This window comes from Nomascus leucogenys, chromosome 22a, assembly GCF_006542625.1.
Source record: "Nomascus leucogenys isolate Asia chromosome 22a, Asia_NLE_v1, whole genome shotgun sequence".
In the NCBI taxonomy this organism is placed as follows: domain Eukaryota; kingdom Metazoa; phylum Chordata; class Mammalia; order Primates; family Hylobatidae; genus Nomascus; species Nomascus leucogenys.
In genome coordinates, this window is record NC_044402.1 from 70,305,479 (window position 1) to 70,327,646 (window position 22,168).

Here is a 22,168-nt window from a genome sequence, read left to right on the forward strand (position 1 = left end):
AGAATTGTCCTCTCCCTGCCTCTTACCATCCAAAGCTCTGTCGGAAAGGGAAAAGGGGAGGCTTCTAGTCACTGAAACCTTAAAGTAGAAGGTGAACAATTTGATGAAGCTAATAATAATACTTGTGGATACTTGAGGTAACCAGAGAATTATGGCATAGTGTGCCTGGGAGTGGAGACATAGGAACTCCAGGAGGCAGGAGAGGAACACAGCATGGAAAGTATGAAAGTACTAAAGACAGCCTTTTTCTTCACTGTCTTCCCTTCCTCACATGGCAGAAAAAACCTCTCCAAAGGAAGCAGCACTTCCCCACTCTATTCCCAAAATCCCATGTGTCCTTGTTGACTGGCGAAAACATAGCATATAGTGCTGGAAAGAACACTGGGTTGGAGTTTGAAGACATGGAGTCTAGTGTATTTGTTATCTGTTGGACTTCGGGAACCTGACCTAACTTTTTACCTCATTGTGGAAGTGAGGATGATGGTACTTATACTATCTGATATATCCATCATAGTTAATGTAATGATCAAATAGTATTAGATATATAAGCTAAAGTATCTTACATAATATGTTATTATATATAATAATAATTATTAAACTTGTCTTTTAACCCTCTAAAATTCTACCATAACTGCCACTTGATTCTCTGCCCTGCCTTGCCTGGAGTGCTTAGGAATGGGATAGGGAGAGATGAGTTAGCTCCTGTCATCCATGGCATCAACTTTCTGTCTCTTGGGAACCAGATCTACAGAAGTTCCCTTCTTCTTGGACCTGTTCCCAGACCTCATTTAAAGAGCTCTTTCCCATCTCTTCATGGCTGATTTCTCAGGGACATACAGAGGAACCAGTGGAAGCTGGCTTTGCTGTGAGAGGTATATACTCACACCTATTACATTCACCTTAGGATAAGTAGGTCAGACCCATTTCCTCACTTTGATTATTCAGTTGCAGAGAAAGGGAAATTTTTTTTTCCCCACCCCCATGATATTTCAGAGAGTCATTTGGCTAGTTGAGATTTTTTTTTTTTTTTTAAGGGACAGGGTCTTGCTTTGTTACCCACGCTGGCCTCAAACTGCTGGGCTCAAATAATCCTCCCACCTCAGCCTTCTGAGTAGCTGGGACTACAGGTATGTGTCACCTTGCCTGGCTGAGGTTTTTTCCATTGACAGTGATTTAACCATTGATGACTAGACTGATAAGACTGAAGTCTTGAATACAGACCCAGTTAAGTTTACCTTAGGTGCATTTTAACAGTGGTATGACTTAAGATAGAACCAATTTATGAAAGTTCTTTTTTTTTTTTTGAGACGGAGTCTCACTCTGTTGCCCAGGCTGGAGTGCAGTGGTAACGTGTCAGCTCACAGCAACCTCTATCTCCTGGGTTCAAGCAATTCTCCTGCCTCAGCCTCCAAAGTAGCTGGGATTACAGGCGCCCACCACCACACCCAGCTAATTTTTGTTTTCGTTTTGTTTTGTTTTTTTGAGATGGAGTCTTGCTGTGTCGCCCAGGCTAGAGTCCAGTGGTGCGGTCTCAGCTCACTGCAACCTCCGTCTCCTGGGTTCAAGCGATTCTCCTGCCTCAGCCTCCCGAGTAGCTGGGATTACAGGCACCTGCCACTACACCTGGCTAATTTTTGTATTTTTAGTAGAGATGGGGTTTCATCATCTTGGCCAGGCTGGTCTCGAACTCCTGAACTCATGATCCACCTGCCTCGGCCTCCCAAAGTGCTGGGATTACAGGCGTGAGCCATTGTGCCTGGCCTAATTTTTGTATTTTTTGGTAGAGAAGGGGTCTCACGATGGTGGTCTCGATCTCCTGACCTCATGGTCCACCCACCTTGGCCTCCCAAAGTGCTGGGATTACAGGCATGAGCCACCGCGCCTGGCAGAAAGTCTTTAGGATAACTCTTTAATGTCTTTATATCTTAATGATCAGTATGAGTATAGTAAGAAATAACCTACCAGTTTTAGATTTCTTGCATGTTTAGAAATAACTGACAGAGGGCCGAGGTGGGCAGATCACGAGGTCAGGAGATCGAGACCATCCTGGCTAACACCGTGAAACTCCGTCTCTACTAAAAATACAAAAAATTAGCCTGGTGCGGTGGTGGGAGCCTGTAATCCCAGCTACTCAGGAGGCTGAGGCAGGAGAATTGCTTGAACCCGGGAGTTGGAGGTTGCAGTGAGCTGAGATTGCGCCATTGTCCTCCATCTTGGGCGACAGTGTGAGACTCCATCTCGAAAAAAAAAAAGAAAAGAAATAACTGACAGAGATACACAGTTTCCAGGATGGTACTGGAACATCTGTTTCAAAAGCATTTTTGAAAGATTTCAACATATGATAACTTTGGTTTTAGTTTCTTTAAGTGGATATTCCTGAGGTCATAAAAATTGGCATAATGGTATCTGTGTGCGTGTGTGTGTGTGTGGTATTCATACACATACATGTGAAACTCAATTATATAATAAATTTGGAGTTATATTTTTATTTTGTAGAGTTTTGTTTTTTTTTTAAATAGTCTTACCTTAATGTTGACAAAGGTAGAAGGATTTCTTAAACCTTACTTTTTGGTTCTAGCTAGGAGTACTTACAATTAAGTCTTAGATTTTCCTAAGGACAAACTGATCTTTCACTGTTGTTTTCTCAGTTTCAGTAATGATGTGTCTGTCTTGTGATGAAGCACATTATAATACTTTAGACTTGTCACAGTTGTAAAGAATTTGATTAGATATTGCAGAAAATAGAATTTATCCCAGATGAGTTGTCGCATGGGAACCAGCATGGGAAGAAGATGGTAGGAGCAAGTAGGTCAAGCACTGCTTTAGTAGTTAGAGTTGGGAGGTCAGTCTCTTTTGGGGAAGTGAAAGTAGGGCTGATTAATTGGCCTGCTTCTTGGTAACTGAACCAGTGTGTCATTGCAACAGAAAGGGAAAAGTAGAAAACTATCATGAATTTTATGCTTATATTTATGATTTTTTCATAGAATTGTAGATATATAATGCTCAGCCTACTTTTAAAAATCCTATTATATGTCAAGCAGTTGTGCTAGCCTAGGAGGTACAAAAATATAAAGACACAATTGTCTTCTTCAGGGAGATCTGATCATCTAAGGAGAGAGGAAAACATGAAAAATAATTACAAGACTGTGTAAGAGATGCCAAAATTAAAATAGATAGCAAAGGTATGGAGAATGCATAAAGTAAGGGGATAATCTGATCTTTCTGAGGTATCAGAGAGAACCTTATAGAGCAGCACATGAACTGGCTCTTGAAAGATGAATTGAGTTGGCCTGAAGGACAAAATGATACTATTCTAGGCTGAGAGAACAACTTGGAAAGACATGAGACGACATGACACATTGGGGAATACTTGAAAAGAAAGGAAGGTAGGTTAAGAAATAAACCTGAAAAAGAAAATGGACTAGCTCATAAAGGGCTTTCTATGCCTGTTCCTTCAGTGGTTCAGCAATCAATTATGAGATATTGTGAACAGATTTATTGATTAGATGGATTGGGAGGGGTGAACCAAAAGGCATACTGCTGAGTGAGCATTCTGTTGAGCAATTTAGGTGGAAAACAGTGTAGTGGCAGAGTGGTCCAGAATAGGATGGATCATAAGAGGCAGAACCAATAGGATTGGTGGAGGGCAAGGCTGTGGGAGATGACTCCCGAGTTTTCCCTTGGATATTTGCATGGGTAGTGGTGTCATTCACTCAAATAGGAATTATAAAAGGAAATTCACTCAAATAAGAGTGTCATTCACTCAAATAGGAATTATAAAAGGAAATTAACATTGGAGCTGGGCTGGGCTACACAATCAGGTGAGTCTGGGTGTATTGATGTTGAGGTGCCTGTTGAACATCTGAAGTATCAGAGAGCCTTGTGCATTGTGAACTTAGAGGTAGAAGTGGGCTTGGGTAAAGTAGTGTGTGCAGAATGAGAGGGAAAGAGGACTAACAAAGGATGCCTTTTCCTTTTGTTTTTAATGAGAAATGTCACCTCTTCGGGTTCATTAGCAGAAGAAGGGCACATAAAAGTAACTGAGAAGGAACTGGAGGAAAGCCAGGAGAGAGTGGTACCAAAAATTAAGGAAAGAAGAGAGAAGAGAGTTAAGAATTTATGTTAATATGTGTTTGTAGAGTGATGTTATGTGGAGACCTTATGTTTCCAATGTATAATAATCTCTAATTTTAGTTGTAATATCTAATTTTAGTTGTAAAGTTTATAAATATTAAATTCATTTCATATTTGTACAAACCATATATGTATCTGCCTGTATGTAAGCCCAACTTACAAACATACTATAGATTTATTCTATGATTGTAACTATTATTACTATATAATAGACCAGAAAGATGATATTATATTTATTTTACAGACTGTAAAACTAAGGTTAGGTAATTTGTTTAAGGACACATGGCTAGTACAGACTTGGATTGAATCCAGGACTTCCTGGCTCCTCCCAGACAGTGGTGCTTCCTATACATAGATTGAAATCACAGCACGCTTATAAATGAATTTAAAGGTATTTCTCTTTTCCAAATCTTTTTATGTATGTGGATCAAACTTTAGAATTTTAAAATGTGTTATACTAGGAAAGGAGTTATTCTTTTTCGTTATTGTTACTCAAAATTTTAATAGTATGCTTTCTTGATATAATTATTTTCCGACTTTCTAAATGTCATGCATGCAGCTGGTAGTTAATACATTTTTTAAAGTTTTTAACTTTTTGATTATGATTATAGATTCTCTTCATCCTACGTCTTTAATATTTGTCTGGTATAAGAGGTATTTTTGCTTCTAAATGAATATTAGAGTTCGGTCTTACTGATAAGACTAAATTTTCAAAAAAATGAATAAACAATAAATAATGAATTTTATTAACAAATTGAAGTTATTAATGGTTATTTGGTCAGTTCTCTGAGCCAGAGAGAGAAGGAATCCTGTACTTTTATTTTAATCATAAAACCCCCAAGAAGTGGAGTGGTAGAAATAACTAAGAGGTGGCAAATCTTGAATCCTATTCTTAGCTTTTAGAATAACTATTAAGAGTGAGCTGGCAATATTAAATTTATTTCATATTTGTACAAACCATATATGTATCTGCCTGTATGTAAGCCCAACTTACATACTATAGATTTATTCTATAACTATTATATAGTAATGGTACTTCCTTTCTTTGGACCTATTTTCTTATCTATAGAATAAGGAAATGATGAGAAACTTTTCTTCTAACATTGTGAAATTCTTAAATTATGATAGGGATTAGGAAAATAGGTGAATGTAATGTTATTTTCTGTGCTGGCTGTGGTTTCAATGCAAAACAGGTTAGTACAATTGCAGCTTCTATGCTTTTGATTAAATTAGGGAAACTAAGATGATCCACCTTCATCTTGATAGGAGATATTAAAATGAGCCCTTTGATCAAGTTAATACCTATATAAAAAGAATGCAGAACTCCTCACCGTGCAGCTTGAGATAATCTTAATATTTTTCTGTGAGAAGAATTTAGTTTTTTAAACACTTTTAGGTTTTAGTCATTAAAACACTCATTAAAAGTATAAATTATATGCTTAGTAATCTCATATGTATAATTGAAATAAAAGAAAATTTACCAATCTTTAGTCACGTTTTTCCTCTGCTAAAACTTCCCTTGTTCTCAGTATCGTCTAAGAAACCAGGTTACTATAAAAACTGGAAATTTGGGAAACTTACTTGCCTCAAAAGTGAGGGTTAATAATATTACCCACCTAGTAGAATTTTTGTGAAAATTAATTGAGATTATCAATCAATGTAACATAATGCCTGGCACATAATAAGTAAGTCATTAATAGAATGAAGAAATTTAAGGAAGATGTAGGCTACACATTGACTTATAAATAGGAGATGAAACAGGGTAAGGTATTTAGATTCGTCTGTTCGTTATAGAGAGATCAGATTGAAACTTACAAAAATATGTTTCCTTTATCCTGCCCCATAGAGTAGAACATTTATTTTACTCAAATTACAGCTCTCATATGTTTTATAACAGCTTCCCAAACTACTATATGCATACACGCATATACACATAAACACACATGCACAGCCCATACTACACCATTTATATTGATGGATCTTGAGTAAGTTAACATAAAATGTAGTTAATTTCTAGGTCTGCTGGCTCAGAGCAACAAAATCTGGTCTAGTTTTAATTAGAAAATAAGTAACAGTAATAGGTTTGTGTCATTCAGTTAACTTTTTTCCTAGATTTAAGAATTAATTTTAATCATATGTTAAGAAGTATCATATCTGATTTTCTAAAATATGACTTTTGATTTCCAAATATGTATGTGTGGCAGAATAATTATTGTCATAATTAAATTATTCTGTGTGGCAGAATAATAATTAAATTATTATTCTGTGTGGCAGAATAATTTAATTATTGTCATTTATAACAAAAAAAGAAGGGGTGCATCAGATACAGAAGCAATACTTAGGGTTTTTTTTCCAGAATAATTTTAAACATGATATTTTCTTCTAAATGTCATGAGCAGAATTTTGTTGAAAGCCAAGATTGGTAGATTATTGTTATAATTCAGGTAGAATAAATTTAAATAGTTGGAATAGTAACAAATAATACTCTATTTCAGTTATGTTTTCTTTATGTAGAATCCAAAGATGATGAATTCACTCTTCAGTCTAAACAAGGTTTAGAGGGACATATTAGGCAAAGAAAGAACTTCACCTAACAGTGAGTTATTAGGATGTCGTGGTTCATATTACCCAGGGTAGAGGATTGAAGATAATAGTAAAGTTTGGTTAGGAGGAGACCACAAAAGTGAGGAGTACAAATTGGCAAGGCTGCAGCATAAAGTCAAGGACAAGTATGTCTGTGATAGGAGATGAGGAAAACCATTCCTGTTTTAAGATTGAGCCTAAGGACCGTCCAGATTCTAGCACAGATTATTTGGATATGTATTTCAGAGTTTACCATAAAAGAGAGTGTGAAGTAATTGGGACTTAAACTTGGTGAATTTTAATTGTCAGGATAGGAAACAGATTTCCTTATGAAATAACTAGAAATTTTGTCTGAATTTTGTTCTGGAACAAATGTGTGAACTTTCTAATTACCTTTTCTTCAATTTTTTCAGATCAGCTGTTTCATGTATTAGCCTTGCACATGCGGCTTTATAGCATTGACTCTGAGTATAATCCCTGGAGAAAGCTCACCCAGTTAGAAGAGATGAATCCACAGTAAGTATAATTGAAAGACTAAAATCAATTAAAACTCTTTATGAAAAATAGGTGTTAAATATAAAAATGGAATTGAAATTTCAATATATGTGATTTTTTCACATTTCCTTTATGAAGCACAGAAATATATCATAAGAATTGAAAACAGTTTACCATTATGCTGTCTGTAAAAATTGCATACAAATTCCCACCATGTGAGAAAATCTTTTAAAGAATCTCACTGATTTTTATGCAGATGAAATAGTCAAGTGGAGGTACCTAATGGCTGGTTGTCTCTCTTTTTACGTTACAATTAGTGGATTCAGGTAGCTTTAGTCTGATTCCTGCATTGTAAAGTGCCCCATCAGTCTTTCACCTAATGGTTTTAAGGACCCCTGATAATTCTTGCTAAAATCCATTATTTCATTAGGTGCTGCAAAATGGTGATTTAAAAAAATTCTTCTGATCAGATGGAATGTTTTTATAAAAAACTTCACCATATCAACTATTTGTTGACCCTGAAACACAGTTTGGCAGGGTGAATACTTGATTCTTTTCCGATTTATAAATTTTCAAAGTAAGGAATGGATGCCCTATTAACTTCCAATAGTGACCAATAAGTTTGGTCTTTGGTGTATTTTATGATCTCATGGATTTTATATATATTTGATGTGTTTCACTCCATTTCAATCTTTCTTCTTTTTGATACAAATCGCTCCCTTTTACTTTAGTGAGAATCTTTCCAGACTGACTTTTGGACTTTTGACATGAGCCAAGTAGTCTTTCATCATATCCTCGCTTTCTGGTACAAGTTGGCCTGGGTTCGTTTTGTGCATTTTCTATTCTATACTTGGAATCAGCCATTTCTCCAATTAGTTCCTTTTAATGGCAAATGGTATTTAGAGACCACAGTCTGGGTGCTAGGGGGTATACATAGCTAATAGCTACTAGGTTATCATTGTTTATAGGCCATTTCAGTGGACAGAGTTAGGAAATATTTTTTTAAAGGAAAAAAAGATCTTGAGTTCTTACTGGTATTTCTAATCAACATAAGATTGCACAGTTTTCATTTTATTTCTTAACTTTTTTGTTACTTGTAGCTTTTTTCTCTTAAAGTCTTGATTCCTAATAATATTAACATAATTATTTGTATAACTAAAGTATAGCCTCAATTATGTTTTTAAAATACCAATATTACTACTAACCATAAATTATCTTTGTCATTAGAATATGTACTTCTAGGGATGTGTAGTCAAAAACTATGTTTTTAAATCATATAAAGTAACTTTTCCCATGTGATTATGCCATCAACTTGATTTATAGTTCAGCCCATTTCAGTTTTTTTCCCTCAATATTTAAAGACTACTTTTTCCCCCTTGACTTATATTTTATTGTATAAAATTTATATTTTTCTGAAGTAAAAACTAGATAACAAAATAAATTCATAGACATCAATCTTTCATTCCCATCCATTTGCATTTCTTTTAATGAAGTCTCTAATCTGTTGCCTATTTCAAAAAATTGGATTATTGGTCTTTTCCTTATTATTATTTTTTGTGGAGATGGGGTCTCACTTTGCTGTCCAGGCTGGTCTCAAACTCCTGGCTTCAAATGATCCTCCCATCTGGGCCTCCCCAAAGTACTGAGGTTACAAGTGTGAGCCACCGTGCCTGGCCTTCCTCTTTATTATTATTATTTGTTGTTTTAAAGACCAGATCTCCCTGTTTTGCCCAGGCTGGACTCAAACTCCTGGGCTCAAGCAATCCTCCCACCTCAGCCTCTCCCATGTTGCTAGGATTACAGGTGTGCACCACTGCACCAGCTTTCTCTTCATTTTTAAGATATGTTTATGTGTTATGGGTATTAGCCCTTTTTGTTATAAGTTGCAATACATTTCACCAGATTGTCAAATGTCTTTTTACTTCATGTATGATTTTTTGTCAAAGTTTTTTTAATATAGTCATATTAATCTTATCATTTATTCTGAATTTTGAGTCATAGTTAAACAGGCCTTCCTCTACTCCCTAGTTAAAAAGCATTCATCCATGTTTTCTTCTAGTATTTCTGTGGTTTTAATTTTTATGTTTAGATTTCTATTTTTTTAAATAATTTCAACTTTTATTTTAGATTCAGAGGGTACATGTGCAGGTTTGTTACATGATTATATTGCAAGATGCTGAGGTTTGGGGTGTGATTGTTTTTATCATCCAGGTGTAGTGAGCATAGTACCCAATAGTTTTTCAACCCTTGCTCCCCTCCTTCCCTCTTCTAGTAGTCCTCAGTGCCTATTGTTCCCATCTTTTGTCCACGAGTACCTAATGTTTAGCTCTCACTTATAAGTGAGAATGTGCAGTGTTTGGTTTTCTGTTCCTGCATTAATTCACTTAGGATCATGGCCTCCAGCTGCATCCATGTTGTGACAAAGGACATAATTTCATTCTCTTTATGGCTGCATAGTAGTCTATGGTATATAGGTACTACATTTTCTTTATCCAGTCCACTGTTGATGGGCACCTAGATTTATTCCATGTCTTTGCTGTTGTGAATAGTGCTGTGATGTACATGCAAGTACATGTGTCTTTTTGGTAGAACAATTTATTTTCTTTTGGATAGATACCCAGTAATGGGATGCTGGGTCATAGGATTGTTCCAAGTTCTTTGAAAACATTTCTGATAAATTTGGAAAAAAAAGTGAAATTCTTTGTTTACTGATCTTGAAAGATCAACAACACCCAGAGACAATGTTAAGAAAATATCTAGGAACAGAAAATATGTACTTTATGCCACCATTTGTGTAATAAAGGGCAGGGTGAGAAAATAAATTTGTATGTGCTTGTTAAAAACAAAAACAGAGTCACACATATCTGGATATTTGGATTTATAGCAGAAATGACACAAAGGAACACTGGGGGAATCATAGTCTTTATAATAAATGGTGCTGGGTTAATTGGATATTCACATGAGAAATAATTATTAATAATATTGGCCTCTACCATATGTAGACCCTATTCAGATTTTGCCAGTTGTTACAGTAAAGTACTTTGTAACAACAACAAAAAGATTATGCTTGCATTTAGTTGCCGTGTCTCTTTAATTTCCTTTAATCTGAAATTAAGCCTGAGTTTTTCTTTGTGCTTGATGACATTTGCTTTTTTTTTTTTTTTTTTTAAGAGTTCTGGCCAGTTATTTTGTAGCATGTCCTTTAATTTGTTTTTGTCCAGTATTTCCTAGTGATTAGATTCAGGTTATAACCTTTTGGCAGAAATGCCACAGACTAATGTGTTCCTTTTTAGCGCATAGTATGAGGAGGCACATGCTGTTGATTTATCTTGTTACTTATGATCATAACTCTGATCATTTAGCCAAGGCAGTATGTGCCAAGTTTCTGCACTGTAAAGTGATTATTTTACCCTTTGTAATTACTAAGTATCTTATGGGGAGATACTTTGAGACTATGTATATATCTTGCTACCCTTCATAAAAAACAACAACAAAAACAAAACTTTGTGTGTGTATTTTATGTTTATAAACAAAATTAGCAAACTGAGTATTTTGTGTGTTGTTGCTAAGGAAAGTCATTATCCTTAGTAGTAACTAGTAATTTTCCTTTCTAGCTAGCATACTTAAGGACAAAGATGGTATAGAGTATTCGAACACACAACTCTTTAAGTCTAAAAGGTGTTCAGCAAACAAAAAGTTTCTAAGCCTAGTATTGACTAATTAAAAAGCTTAAAGTACAGACACAGATATTATGCTTTCTGTAATACTGATTGCTGGATTTTGTTCTTTTCAAGCCCTCATAATTAATGGACATTAGGATAGTAGTAAATGCTGTGAACACTTATATAGTACTTCATGCTAGGCATTTTGGTGCTTTGCATATATAATCTCACTTAATCGTCACTAATAACTCTATGTACTAGGTACTGTTTTATCCCAGTTTTTACATATGAGGAACCCAAGTTTTAGAAAAGTCAATTAACATGATCTTTAGGCACACATATTGTTCCTCTGTTGAGGAACAGAGCTGAGATTTTAATCCAAATCTCTCTGATTCCAGAGCCTAAGTTTTAACTATCATTGTATGCTTCTTTTCCTAGTACTAGATCTGAGGAATTTCTGGAAAATTTGATTGGTTTTTCCACCCCACCCCCCAATATTTGCTCTCATTTTTATGGTTCGTTTATTCATTAAGTTGTAATATAAGAGTTAATTATAATATGTCATCTATATTTCATATTTATATATTTTTAAAATTGAAATATCTTTCTAGTTCCTCACTTCAACACTCTTCCAATATAAAATTCTATATCTGAGGATGTAGGTTTTTCATATATACTTTTTTCTTTAATCCTATGAAAATTATTTTCTTTATTTCCTTCTAATTTCATTGTGCTGATAATCATTTTTTATTTTTTAAAATGGAAAAACTATTCCTATTAACTCTTCCACCCATTTCCTCTTATCCATAGAATCAACAGTAGCATTAATTTTTATAATCTAGATTTAAAAGACTATCTAAAAACTTTAAGAGATAGATAAGAGATAGCAATTATTTTTTTTAATTGGAATATTATTTTATTTTATTTATTTTTTTTTATTATACTTTGGGTTTTAGGGTACATGTGCACAATGTGCAGGTTTGTTACATATGTATCCATGTGCCATGTTAATTTCCTGCACCCATTAACTCGTCATTTAGCATTAGGTATATCTCCTAATGCTGTCCCTCCCCCCTCCCCCAACCCCACAACAGTCCCCGGAGTGTGATGTTCCCCTTCCTGTGTCCATGAGATACCATCTCACACCAGTTAGAATGGCCATCATTAAAAAATCAGGAAACAACAGGTGCTAGAGAGGATGTGGAGAAATAGGAACACTTTTACACTGTTGGTGGGACTGTAAACTAGTTCAACCATTGTGGAAGTCAGTGTGGCGATTCCTCAGGGATCTAGAACTAGAAATACCATTTGACCCAGCCATCCCATTACTGGGTATATACCCAAAGGACTATAAATCATGCTGCTATAAAGACACATGCACACGTATGTTTATTGTGGCACTATTCACAATAGCAAAGAGCTGGAACCAACCCAAATGTCCAACAACGATAGACTAGATTAAGAAAATGTGGCACATATACACCATGGAATACTATGCAGCCATAAAAAATGAGTTCATGTCCTTTGTAGGGACATGGATGAAACTGGAAACCATCATTCTCAGTAAACTATCACAAGGACAAAAAACCAAACACTGCATGTTCTCACTCATAGGTGGGAATTGAACAATGAGAACTCATGGACACAGCAATTATTTTTTAAAGACTTTGGTTTTTTTTTTTTTTTTAGAGCAATTTTAGATTCACAGCAAAATTAAGAGGAAGGTACACAGATTTCCCATATACTCTCCACTGTAACAGATACATAGCCTTTCCCATTATCAATATCCACCACCAGAGTGGTACATTTGTTACAGCTGATGAGCCTGTATTGACATACCATAATCACCCAAAGTCTGTAGTTACATTAGGGTCCACTCTTGCTGTTGAACATTCTGTAGGTTTAGGCAAATGTACAGTGACATTTGGCCACCATTGTAGTGTCATACAAAGTAGTTTCACTGTCCTAAAAAAAACCCTCTGTGCTCTACCTATTTGTCCCTCCTCAGTACAACCCCTGGCAACCACTGATCTTTTTACTCTCTCCATAATTTTACCTTTTCTGGAATGTCATATAGTTAGAATCATACAATATGTAGCTTTCCACATTGGATTCTTTCATTTGGTAATATGTATTTAAGTTTCCACAATGTCTTTTCATGGCTTGATAGCTCATTTCTATATAATAGAAATAACAATCTGTTGTCTATACCACAGTTAATTTATTCATTCACCTACTGAAGGACATTTGTTTGCTTCGAAGTTTTGGCAATTTTGAATAAAGCTGCTCTAAACATCTGTGTGCAGGTTTTTGCGTATATAAGTTTTCAGCTTTTTTGGGTAAATACTAAGGAGTATGATTACTGGCTCATATCGTAATAGCATGTTTAGTTTTGTGAGAAACCACCAAACTGTTTTCCAAAATATCAGTATCATTTTGCATTCCCACCAGCAATGAAAGAGAGTTCTTGTTACTCCACATCTTTGTCAACATTTGGTATTATCAGTGTTCTGGATTTTGGCCATTCTGATAGGAATGTAGTGGTATCTCATTGTTTTAATTTGCATTTCTCTGATGACATACGGTCTGGAGCATCTTTTCATATGCTTATTAAGCATCTGTATATCTTCTTTGGTGAGGTATCTGTTAATGCTGTGGTACCATTTTTTAATTGGGTTTTTTCCCTATTAGTTTTAAGAGTTCTTTATATTTATACGAGTATTTTACATATCAGTCCTTTATCAGATGTGTCTTTTGCAAATATTTTCTCCAGGACTGTGGCTTGTCTTCTCATTATCTTGACATTGTCTTTTGCCAAATAGAAGTTTTTAATTTTTATGAAGTTCAGCTTATCAGTTATTTATTTCATGAATTATGCCTTTGGTGTTATATCTAAAAAGTCATTGCCATACCCAAGGTTATCTAGGTTTTCTCTTATGTTATAAGAGTTTTATTGTTTTGTGTTTTACATTTAGGTCTGTAATCCATTTTTAGTTAATTTTTGTGAAGGGCATAGGTCTTTGTCTAAATTCATTTTTGTGCATGTGAATGTCCAGTTCTAGCACCATTTGTTGAAAAGACTGTGTTTTCTCCATTGTATTGCCTGTACTCCTTTGTTAAAGTCAGTTGACTATAATTATGTGAATCAATTTCTGGGCTCTGTTCTGTTCCATTGATCTTATTTGTATGCTGTTTTGCCAGTACCATATTGTCTTGATTACTGTAGCTTTATGGTAAGTCTTGAAGTCAGGTAGTGTTAGTCATCTAATTTTGTTCTTCAATTTTGTGTTAGGTATTCCAGCTCTTTGCCTCTCTGTATAAATTTTAAAATCAGTTTGTCAATATCTACAAAATAATTTGCTGGGATTTTGATTGAGATTGCATTGAATCTCTAGGTCAAGTAGCAAAGAACTGACATCTTGACAATATTGAGTCTTCCTACTCATGAACATGGACTATCTCTCTCCATTTATGTAGTCGTTTGATTCCATTTATCAGAGTTTTGTCATTTTCCTTAAATAGATCTTTGCATATATTTTGCTAGGTTTATACCTAAGCATTTTATTTGGGGGGAGGGGTTGCTAATTTAAATGATACTGTGTGTTTATTTTCAAATTCCAATTGTTCCTTGCCAGTATATATGAAAGTGATTGACTTCTATATATTAACCTTGTGTCCTGCAGCCTTGTTACTATCACTTATCAGTTCCAGGAGTTTTTGGTCAGTTTGTTCAGATTTTCTACATAGACGACCATGTAATCTGTAAACAAAGAAAGACAGTTTTATTTCTTTTCTCCCAATCTGTATAACTTTTATTTCCTCTTCTTATCTTGAGGCATTAGCTAGTACTTCCAGTATGATGTTGAAAAGAAGTGGGGAGTGGGGACATCTTTGCCTAGTTCCTGATCTTAGTGAGAACAATTATGTATTTTAAAATATTAAGCATTTTAAAAGATAGTTATCACAATGATCATATTAAACCCTGTAGTTGAAATCTTTGGTTCTCTTTTCTACAGAGGGGTGCATCAGTCCATTCATTCATTCCAGTTATGGGCTAGTGATGTGCTAGGAAAGATCCATTTCTCTCTCTGTCCTTAGAATGGCTGTTTTTATCTTATCAGCCAATAACTGCCAGGATTTTTTCTGATTATTATCGGGGAAAAAAACTTACCAAAAAAAGTATTATCACTTAAACATTTTTTGGCTAATATGAGTGGTTAAAAATGGGATCCTAAAGTAATGGAAATTTATTTGATTTCTAGCAAAGTTAAGTATTTTTATATTTATTAGCTATTTGTATACACTCTTTGTGAATGATATATTCAGGACCTCTGTCCATTTTCTGTTGGCATCTTATTGTTTAAAATTATATGAATGATTCTCCATGGCTTAAAATATTAAATATTATTTTGTCATAGTTGTTTATAAGTGTTTTCCAAAATATGTTTGCCTTCTACTTTTGTAATTACTTTTCTTGACCCATTGAAGTTTTAAATTTTCATGTAGCCAGATCAATCAGACCTTATACTTCTTATTTTTTCCTATTACTTTCATACTTAGAATGCCCATGTCTTCCAAGAGCTGATGTATACTTTTATAACTAGTATTACAATGTGTAATCCAGTCTTAGGATTTGCAATATCTACCTATATTTTCACTTTAGAGTTTTCTCGTGGGATGATTTTTAAAACTATATAACATACTTGGAATTCATGCTCACTTTTGTGTTAGGTGAAGATCTAAAATTTATTTGCAAATAACCAAGTAGTTTTTTTTAGTGATTTTATATCCTAGTTATTAAATACTAAGTGTTCCTATATTATAGGCCTGATTAGGAGCTTTCTTCTTTGTTTTATTGAGCTCCAAGTTTATTTCTCTGACAATACCATGATGGTTTATTGTTGAGGTGATTTATTATGTCTAGTTATCGGGTTGAGTTAGGTTCCTCTCATTTCTCTTCCCCAAACTCTGACTCCCAGTTTTTCTTTGCTGTTCTCACTTATTCTTCAGAAGGTTTTTAGAACGTTTTCTAAGCCCTTCCCCTCACTTATAATTTTTTTTTTTTTGAGACAGAGTCTTGCTCTGTTACCCAGGCTGGAATGCAGTGGTGTGATCTTGGCTCACTGCAACCTCCACCTCCTGGGTTCAAGCAGTTCTTCTGACTCAGCCTCCCAAATAGCTGGGACCACAGGCGCACACCACCACGGCCAGCTAATTTTTGTACTTTTAGTAGAGACAGGGTTTCACCATATTGGTCAGGCTGGTCTCAAACTCCTGACCTCAGGTGATCCACCCGCCTTGGCCTCCCTAAGTGTTGGGATTACAGGCGTGAGCCACTGCATCTGGCCTAACTTGTAAATTTGGTTATAATTATTTTAAACTCATAAATTAATCTGGGAAAGTAGTTATCTTTGTAATATGCAGTTTCCTCAACTAGAAATATTCCCCCTTCTTTTAATTCATTTTTTATTCTGTTGTATGCATATTATGTTTCAGTTTTGAAACATTTGTTAATTATGCATTCTTAGTAGCATATAATTCTTGCATACAGCAATTTGGACTGATTTTAAATAATATTGGAAGGTCACATACAATAATAAGCAAATTAATAATAGCATAAAGGAATCCACCTCTCATTTTGAGAAAGATTGCTTGTATTGTAGAAAACAGTTGTTAGCATATAGTGTAAAATAAGAGTCTAGTATTCTGTTAAGCACTGTAAGTTTTTCAGTTGCATATACTACCCCTATTTTATTAAACTATATTTAATTTTTTTATTTGGGAATGCTTTTCTTTTCTATACCTAAAAGCTCCGCATGTGTTGGTCTGTAGGTTATTATGCAAGAAATTCTCAAGCCTTTTTGATTTTTGTGCAGTGAAGTACATCTTTGCATAAGAGTGAAATTGGGCTAGCTTAAATGGATCCATAAACTTTCTTCTAATTTTAAGTGAGAATCTTTTAAACACCTGTTAAATTTAATGTAGCAGTTTGATAATCTAAAATTATATACCACTTGTTTATTTGTTCATTCATCCATCCATTTTCCCATGAATATTTCATTTGTTTATCCAGCTAGTTTTATTAACTCTTTTAATCCAGGCATTGGGATATAATGATAAGCAAGATATCATTCCTGTGGAAACTTCTTCCAGGCACTAAAGATATAGAGGATGAATTAGAGGAACATAAAATTGGAAGAGACTGAATACTTAAAGGCAGTGGCCATAGGGGTGGCAAAGAGGAAGTAGAGATAGAGTCATTAGGACTTAGTGCCAATTAAATATGGGGTGAGTGAGAGAAGATGGCTTTGGGATGTCCTCAAGTTCCTAGCTTATTTATTCATTATGCTTTTATTGGAGGACTATCATGTTTTAGGCATTGTTATGTTTCAGGCATTGTGTAAATGCAGGAGGATATAAGAAATAAGCCACATCAGGACTTAGATTATAGAGGGGAAAGTATTAGGTTGGTGCATTGCTTTTAGTGGCAGAAACAGCAATTACTTTGGCACCAGCCTAACAGAATGGTTGTGACTGGGGTGGGAGTGTGCATATAGAGAGAAAGATTATGGGTTCACTTTCAGGCCTGTTGAGCTGCCTGCCTGTTAGATATACAAGTGGAAGTAATGGATATTCAGATAGAGAGTTCAAGAGAGTCATTGCTGGACATACAGTCATCAGTGTATAGCTGGCAATTGAAATCATGGATTAGAAGTTCTTTCAAAAAGAGTCCTTAGTGAGAAAAGAAAGGGAGAATTGGACTCTTGAGGAATAACAGTATTTTTTGTTAGTCAGAGGAAGATGAACCTGTGAAGAAGACTAAGGTGGAGTAATCAGAGAGATAGAAGGTGACTTGGGACAGTGTTTCACAAAAGCCAAGAAAATTTTCCAGGCAGAATGTTCAACTGTATCTAAAGTCAAGTCAAGGGTCTGTAAGATAAGGATTTAAAATGTCCACTAAATTTTGTAATTAGAAGATCATTGTTGATCATGTGAAACTATTTCTGTGGGGAATTTGAATAATAGAAATGGTGTGACCCCTACACATTTTTTTTCTTTTTTAAACCTCGGCCTTGCAGAGAGGCTAGAGAAACTTGAAAGACAATATCAGGATTCATAGCATTAATGAAGGTTTACCCTTGGAGAGGAAAACAAGTATACTAAGGAATATTTGTAGAAAATGGAGAAATTCAAAGAGCTGTCTTCCTCTGTCAGCTAAAAGTTTCTCAGCAGCAGGGGTTGATTTACTCACCAATGTGTTTAGTGCCTGACCTGTAGTAAGTAATCAGTAAATATTTGCTGAATGATCGAGCCTAGTAGAAGAGTTGAACAATTTTGTTCATCCCAAGTCTAAAGTGTAGCTTCAGAGTTTAGCCACTTCTGGAGCTTAAGATTTGCTTTTCTTCTCTGTCATTAAAAATTAAACCCATAGTCAAAAAATTAACCTTCTAAAGGCATTTACAAAATTCTTTTAGAATAAGCTCTGCTTTGTAATATAGTCTGTGTTTTTCATAGTACTGCACATTCCTAAGGTTTACTACTTTGTCTTTTATAGTGTACTTTTTAAAATTTATTTTTTGTAGAGATGGTCTCACTGCATTGCCCAGTTGGGTCTTGAACTCCTGATCTCAAGTGATCCTCCCACCTCAGCCTCCCATGCCTGTTGGGATTACAGGCATGAGACACCGCATCCGGCCCTTTTATAGTGTACTTTCAGTTCTGCTTTGGTTATCTCTTTTTGAAACTTGGCAAATGTTAAAGATTTTATTTGAATTTTGTTATAAGGTTGAAACATTTTATTATTTATTTTGAGACAGAGTCTCGCTTTTTCACCCAGGCTGGAGTGCAGCAGCACACAACCCACTGCAGCCTTGACCTCCTGGGTTCAAGCAATCCTCCCACACACCACCAAGCCCTGCTAATTTTTTATATTTTTTGTAGAGGCAGGTTTTCACCATGTTATCAATCTGGTCTCAAACTTCTGAGCTCAAGTGATCCGCCTGCCTCAGCCTCGCAAAGTGCTGGGATTACAGGCATGAGCCACTGTGCCCGGCTGAAACATTTTAATAAGAGCAGTTAACCATACCTTTTCAACAGGAATTGATTTGGGAACTGTACCTATCTTTTTTTAATGATGTGAAAACTTACTTATTCGTTACTGCTAAGTTTGTGATAAGTATCCTATAAGCCACTCCATTTGTAGTGAAACTAATTCTTTCATTCTCTGTTTAATACTTTAATTTCTGTAATCTAAGATCAGAAAGACTCATAATCAAGTTAATGTATCCTAATTGTTTACTTTGATAACACAACACATTTTCTATACATTTTCTTCATGTTAGAGTCAAGAGAATATGAGTGTAAAATATAATTTTTTTGCAAAAAATATGACTCCTAAGGTTTTTTTTTTTAGATTTCTTCTTTGTGTATTAAAGTTTTTATTTCTGTTCCATAGCTATATATGTGACATATAAAATAAATTAGAAAGAGAAGATATACAATACTATGTAAAGTGACTACATTTTTCTTTTAGGCTGGGATATGAAGAACAACAGCCTGAGGTTCCAATTCTTTATCATGATGTAACATCCCTTTTGCTCATCCAGATCTTAATGATGCCACAACCCTTACGCAAAGGTATGTCTTTATAATTCAGATTCTTTGATTATATACTATGTATTTTGAATATTCTAGAGATTATAGAGACAAATAGGCTGGGTGTGGTGGCTCATGCTTGTAATCCCAGCACTTTGGGAGGCTGAGGTGGGTGGATTGCTTGAGCACAGGAGCTCGAGACCAGCCTGGGCTAGTAATATAGTGAGATGCTGTCTCAAAAAGAGAAAGAGAAGTAAATACAGCCGTAAGTATGATGGATATTTTTTGTGGTAATAACGGACATTGTTTTTTCTACTATTAGCAAATAGTAATCATATCTAAAAAATGACAATGAAAAAGTGTTTAAAATTCTTGTGGGTCTGTTCTTTTCAGCTTTTTAGTCACTAAGAGGTAAAGACATGGGAAAACACTCTGAAAATTGTTTAAAAAATTGAAGTGATGATACAAGTGAAAATTCGAAAAATAGCACAAACTCTCAGCCTTAGTGCGTTTACTCTATATGCATACATATTTTGATATAGTAGTAATTGTAGTTATTAAAAATAGTGTCATCATTTTAAGTTAGTGTTAATATAACATTATTATATTAACAGCATCAGTATTATATTAGCAACATTTTAATTATTGCTCCTTGATCTTTGTAGCTTTCACTTGAAGACAACATTTAAAATATTCTATCAGATAATTAACATCTTCTGTATTAGAAAACTAGTTTTTATTTTGTTTAACTATTATAAGTTACAGTAGAATGAACATCTATGGGTGTATAAAAGTCTTGTTCCTGGGGAAGACATTGTTTATACAAACTCCAGCTTGATCTTTGATAAATCCTTTTACCTAAGGGTGTGAAATAATAATTTAAAAATATATAGGCAAATTATGATATTTCATGCAAATTATGACATTCTGTAAAAAGTAAAACAGTATCATTGATAAACAAGCATAATACACTAGCACTGTGAGCTTCAATTAATAGTTTTTAATCATGAAATTCACATAAAATAAAACGTACTATTTAAACAATTTAAAGTATACAACTGAAGTGCCATTTAGTACTGTCACAGTATTGTGTGATCATCACTGTTAGTTAGTTCCAGAACATTTTCATCAGCCCCAAAGCAAACTTTATGCCTATTAAGCAATCATTTTCTTATTTTCTCCTTCTCCCAACCCCTGGAAACCACTAATCTGATTTCCTGTCTTCATGGATTTGCCTATACTGGATATTTCATGTTAATGAAATTATACATTACGTTGCATTTTGTGTCTGGCTTCTTTCACTTAGCATGTTTTCAAGGTTTATCCATGTTATAGCATGTATTATTACTTCATTTATCTCGATGGCTTGGTAGTATTCCATTGTATGGATATACAACATGGTTTATCCATTTGTCAGTTGATGGACATTTGGGTTATTACCACCTTTTGGCTATTGTGAATAGTGCTGCCATGAACATTCATATAGAAGTTTTTGTCTGAGGTCAGGTATGATGGATCACTTGAGGCCAGGAGCTCATGACCAGCCTGGCCAACATGGTGAAACCCCGTCTCTACTAAAAATACAAAAATTAGCCTGGCATGGTGGCACGCACCTGTAATCCCAGCTACTCGGGAGGCTGAGGCATGAGAACTAGTTGAGCCTGGGAGGTGGAGGTTGCAGTGAGCTGAGATCGCGCCACTGCACTCTAGCGTGGGTGACAGAATGACACTCTGTCTCAAAAAAAAAAAAAAAAAAAGTTTTTGAACACTTTTTTTTTGGCAGGGGGGATATATAGCTAGAAGTGGAATTGCTGTATCATATGGTAATTCTGTTTAACTTCTTGAGGTAATTATATATTTAACTGCAAAACATCAGATATTTTTGAATGTTACTTTTTTGGGGATTTAGACTGTGTCTGCTAATTTAATCATTTGTGTTTATAGAGCTTAAAAACCTGTTAAGTAGTCTCATTAAAATTAATCTCTTTGTAAAATTAGTTTCAAATTCTTTAGGCTTTTTGTGTCACTTTGGTTAGTTTTTCTTGATCTAGGGAAACAGTTGCCTTGGATCATGCTGGTTTACTCCTGATTGTGCTCTTCTAATTATATTAGTAGTATTACATTTTGAAGTATTTTAAAAATTACTTTATTATGTCTTCAGAATATTTAAATGTGTTAAATATACCTTTTACTTATAAGATTAGTTATTACATAAACCTGAAAAAGTAAAAGAGAAGGAAACTTAACAGAGAAGATTGTCTCTATGTCACTATTTAATCTATATTGATCAATATTTAATCTAAAGAGAAAAATATTTTAGTTAAGAGTAAAGGACCTGTTGTGTCAGTGTCTGAGAGCTGTAGCTGGTGCATCATCCTCCTTGTCAGAAGTTATTATTGGCACTGGCTTTCAACAGAAGACGAAGTTCATGCTGAAAGAGGATGCAATACATGAAATTAACCAAACCTACTGAATTTAACTCAGTAGAAACAGAGTTTAAAAACTATATTCTAAAGTGAATCAAGAAAATTGATCTTAGTAATTGTTAAATAAATTCAGGAAATCATCAATGTAAAAATGTATAATATTGTTAATAATCATGCCTTAAAGTAATATCATTAAAGAAGAGTTTCTTGGACAAATTTAATAAGCAAATTTAATAAATTCATTGCTTGATTCAGTTCAAGAAATACTTAATA

General features: G+C 34.6%; 1 protein-coding gene across 1 annotated transcript in view; it reads left to right on the forward strand.

The window, feature by feature from the left end:
• The window catches only part of UBR3 (ubiquitin protein ligase E3 component n-recognin 3), a 254,404-nt gene that overhangs the window by 191,680 nt on the left and 40,556 nt on the right, over positions 1-22,168 (forward strand). The window contains exons 31-32 of the mRNA XM_030802267.1: positions 7,131-7,233; positions 19,408-19,511. Of these exons, the coding sequence (XP_030658127.1) occupies positions 7,131-7,233; positions 19,408-19,511 (207 nt within the window). The remainder of the gene's footprint in view (positions 1-7,130; positions 7,234-19,407; positions 19,512-22,168) is intronic.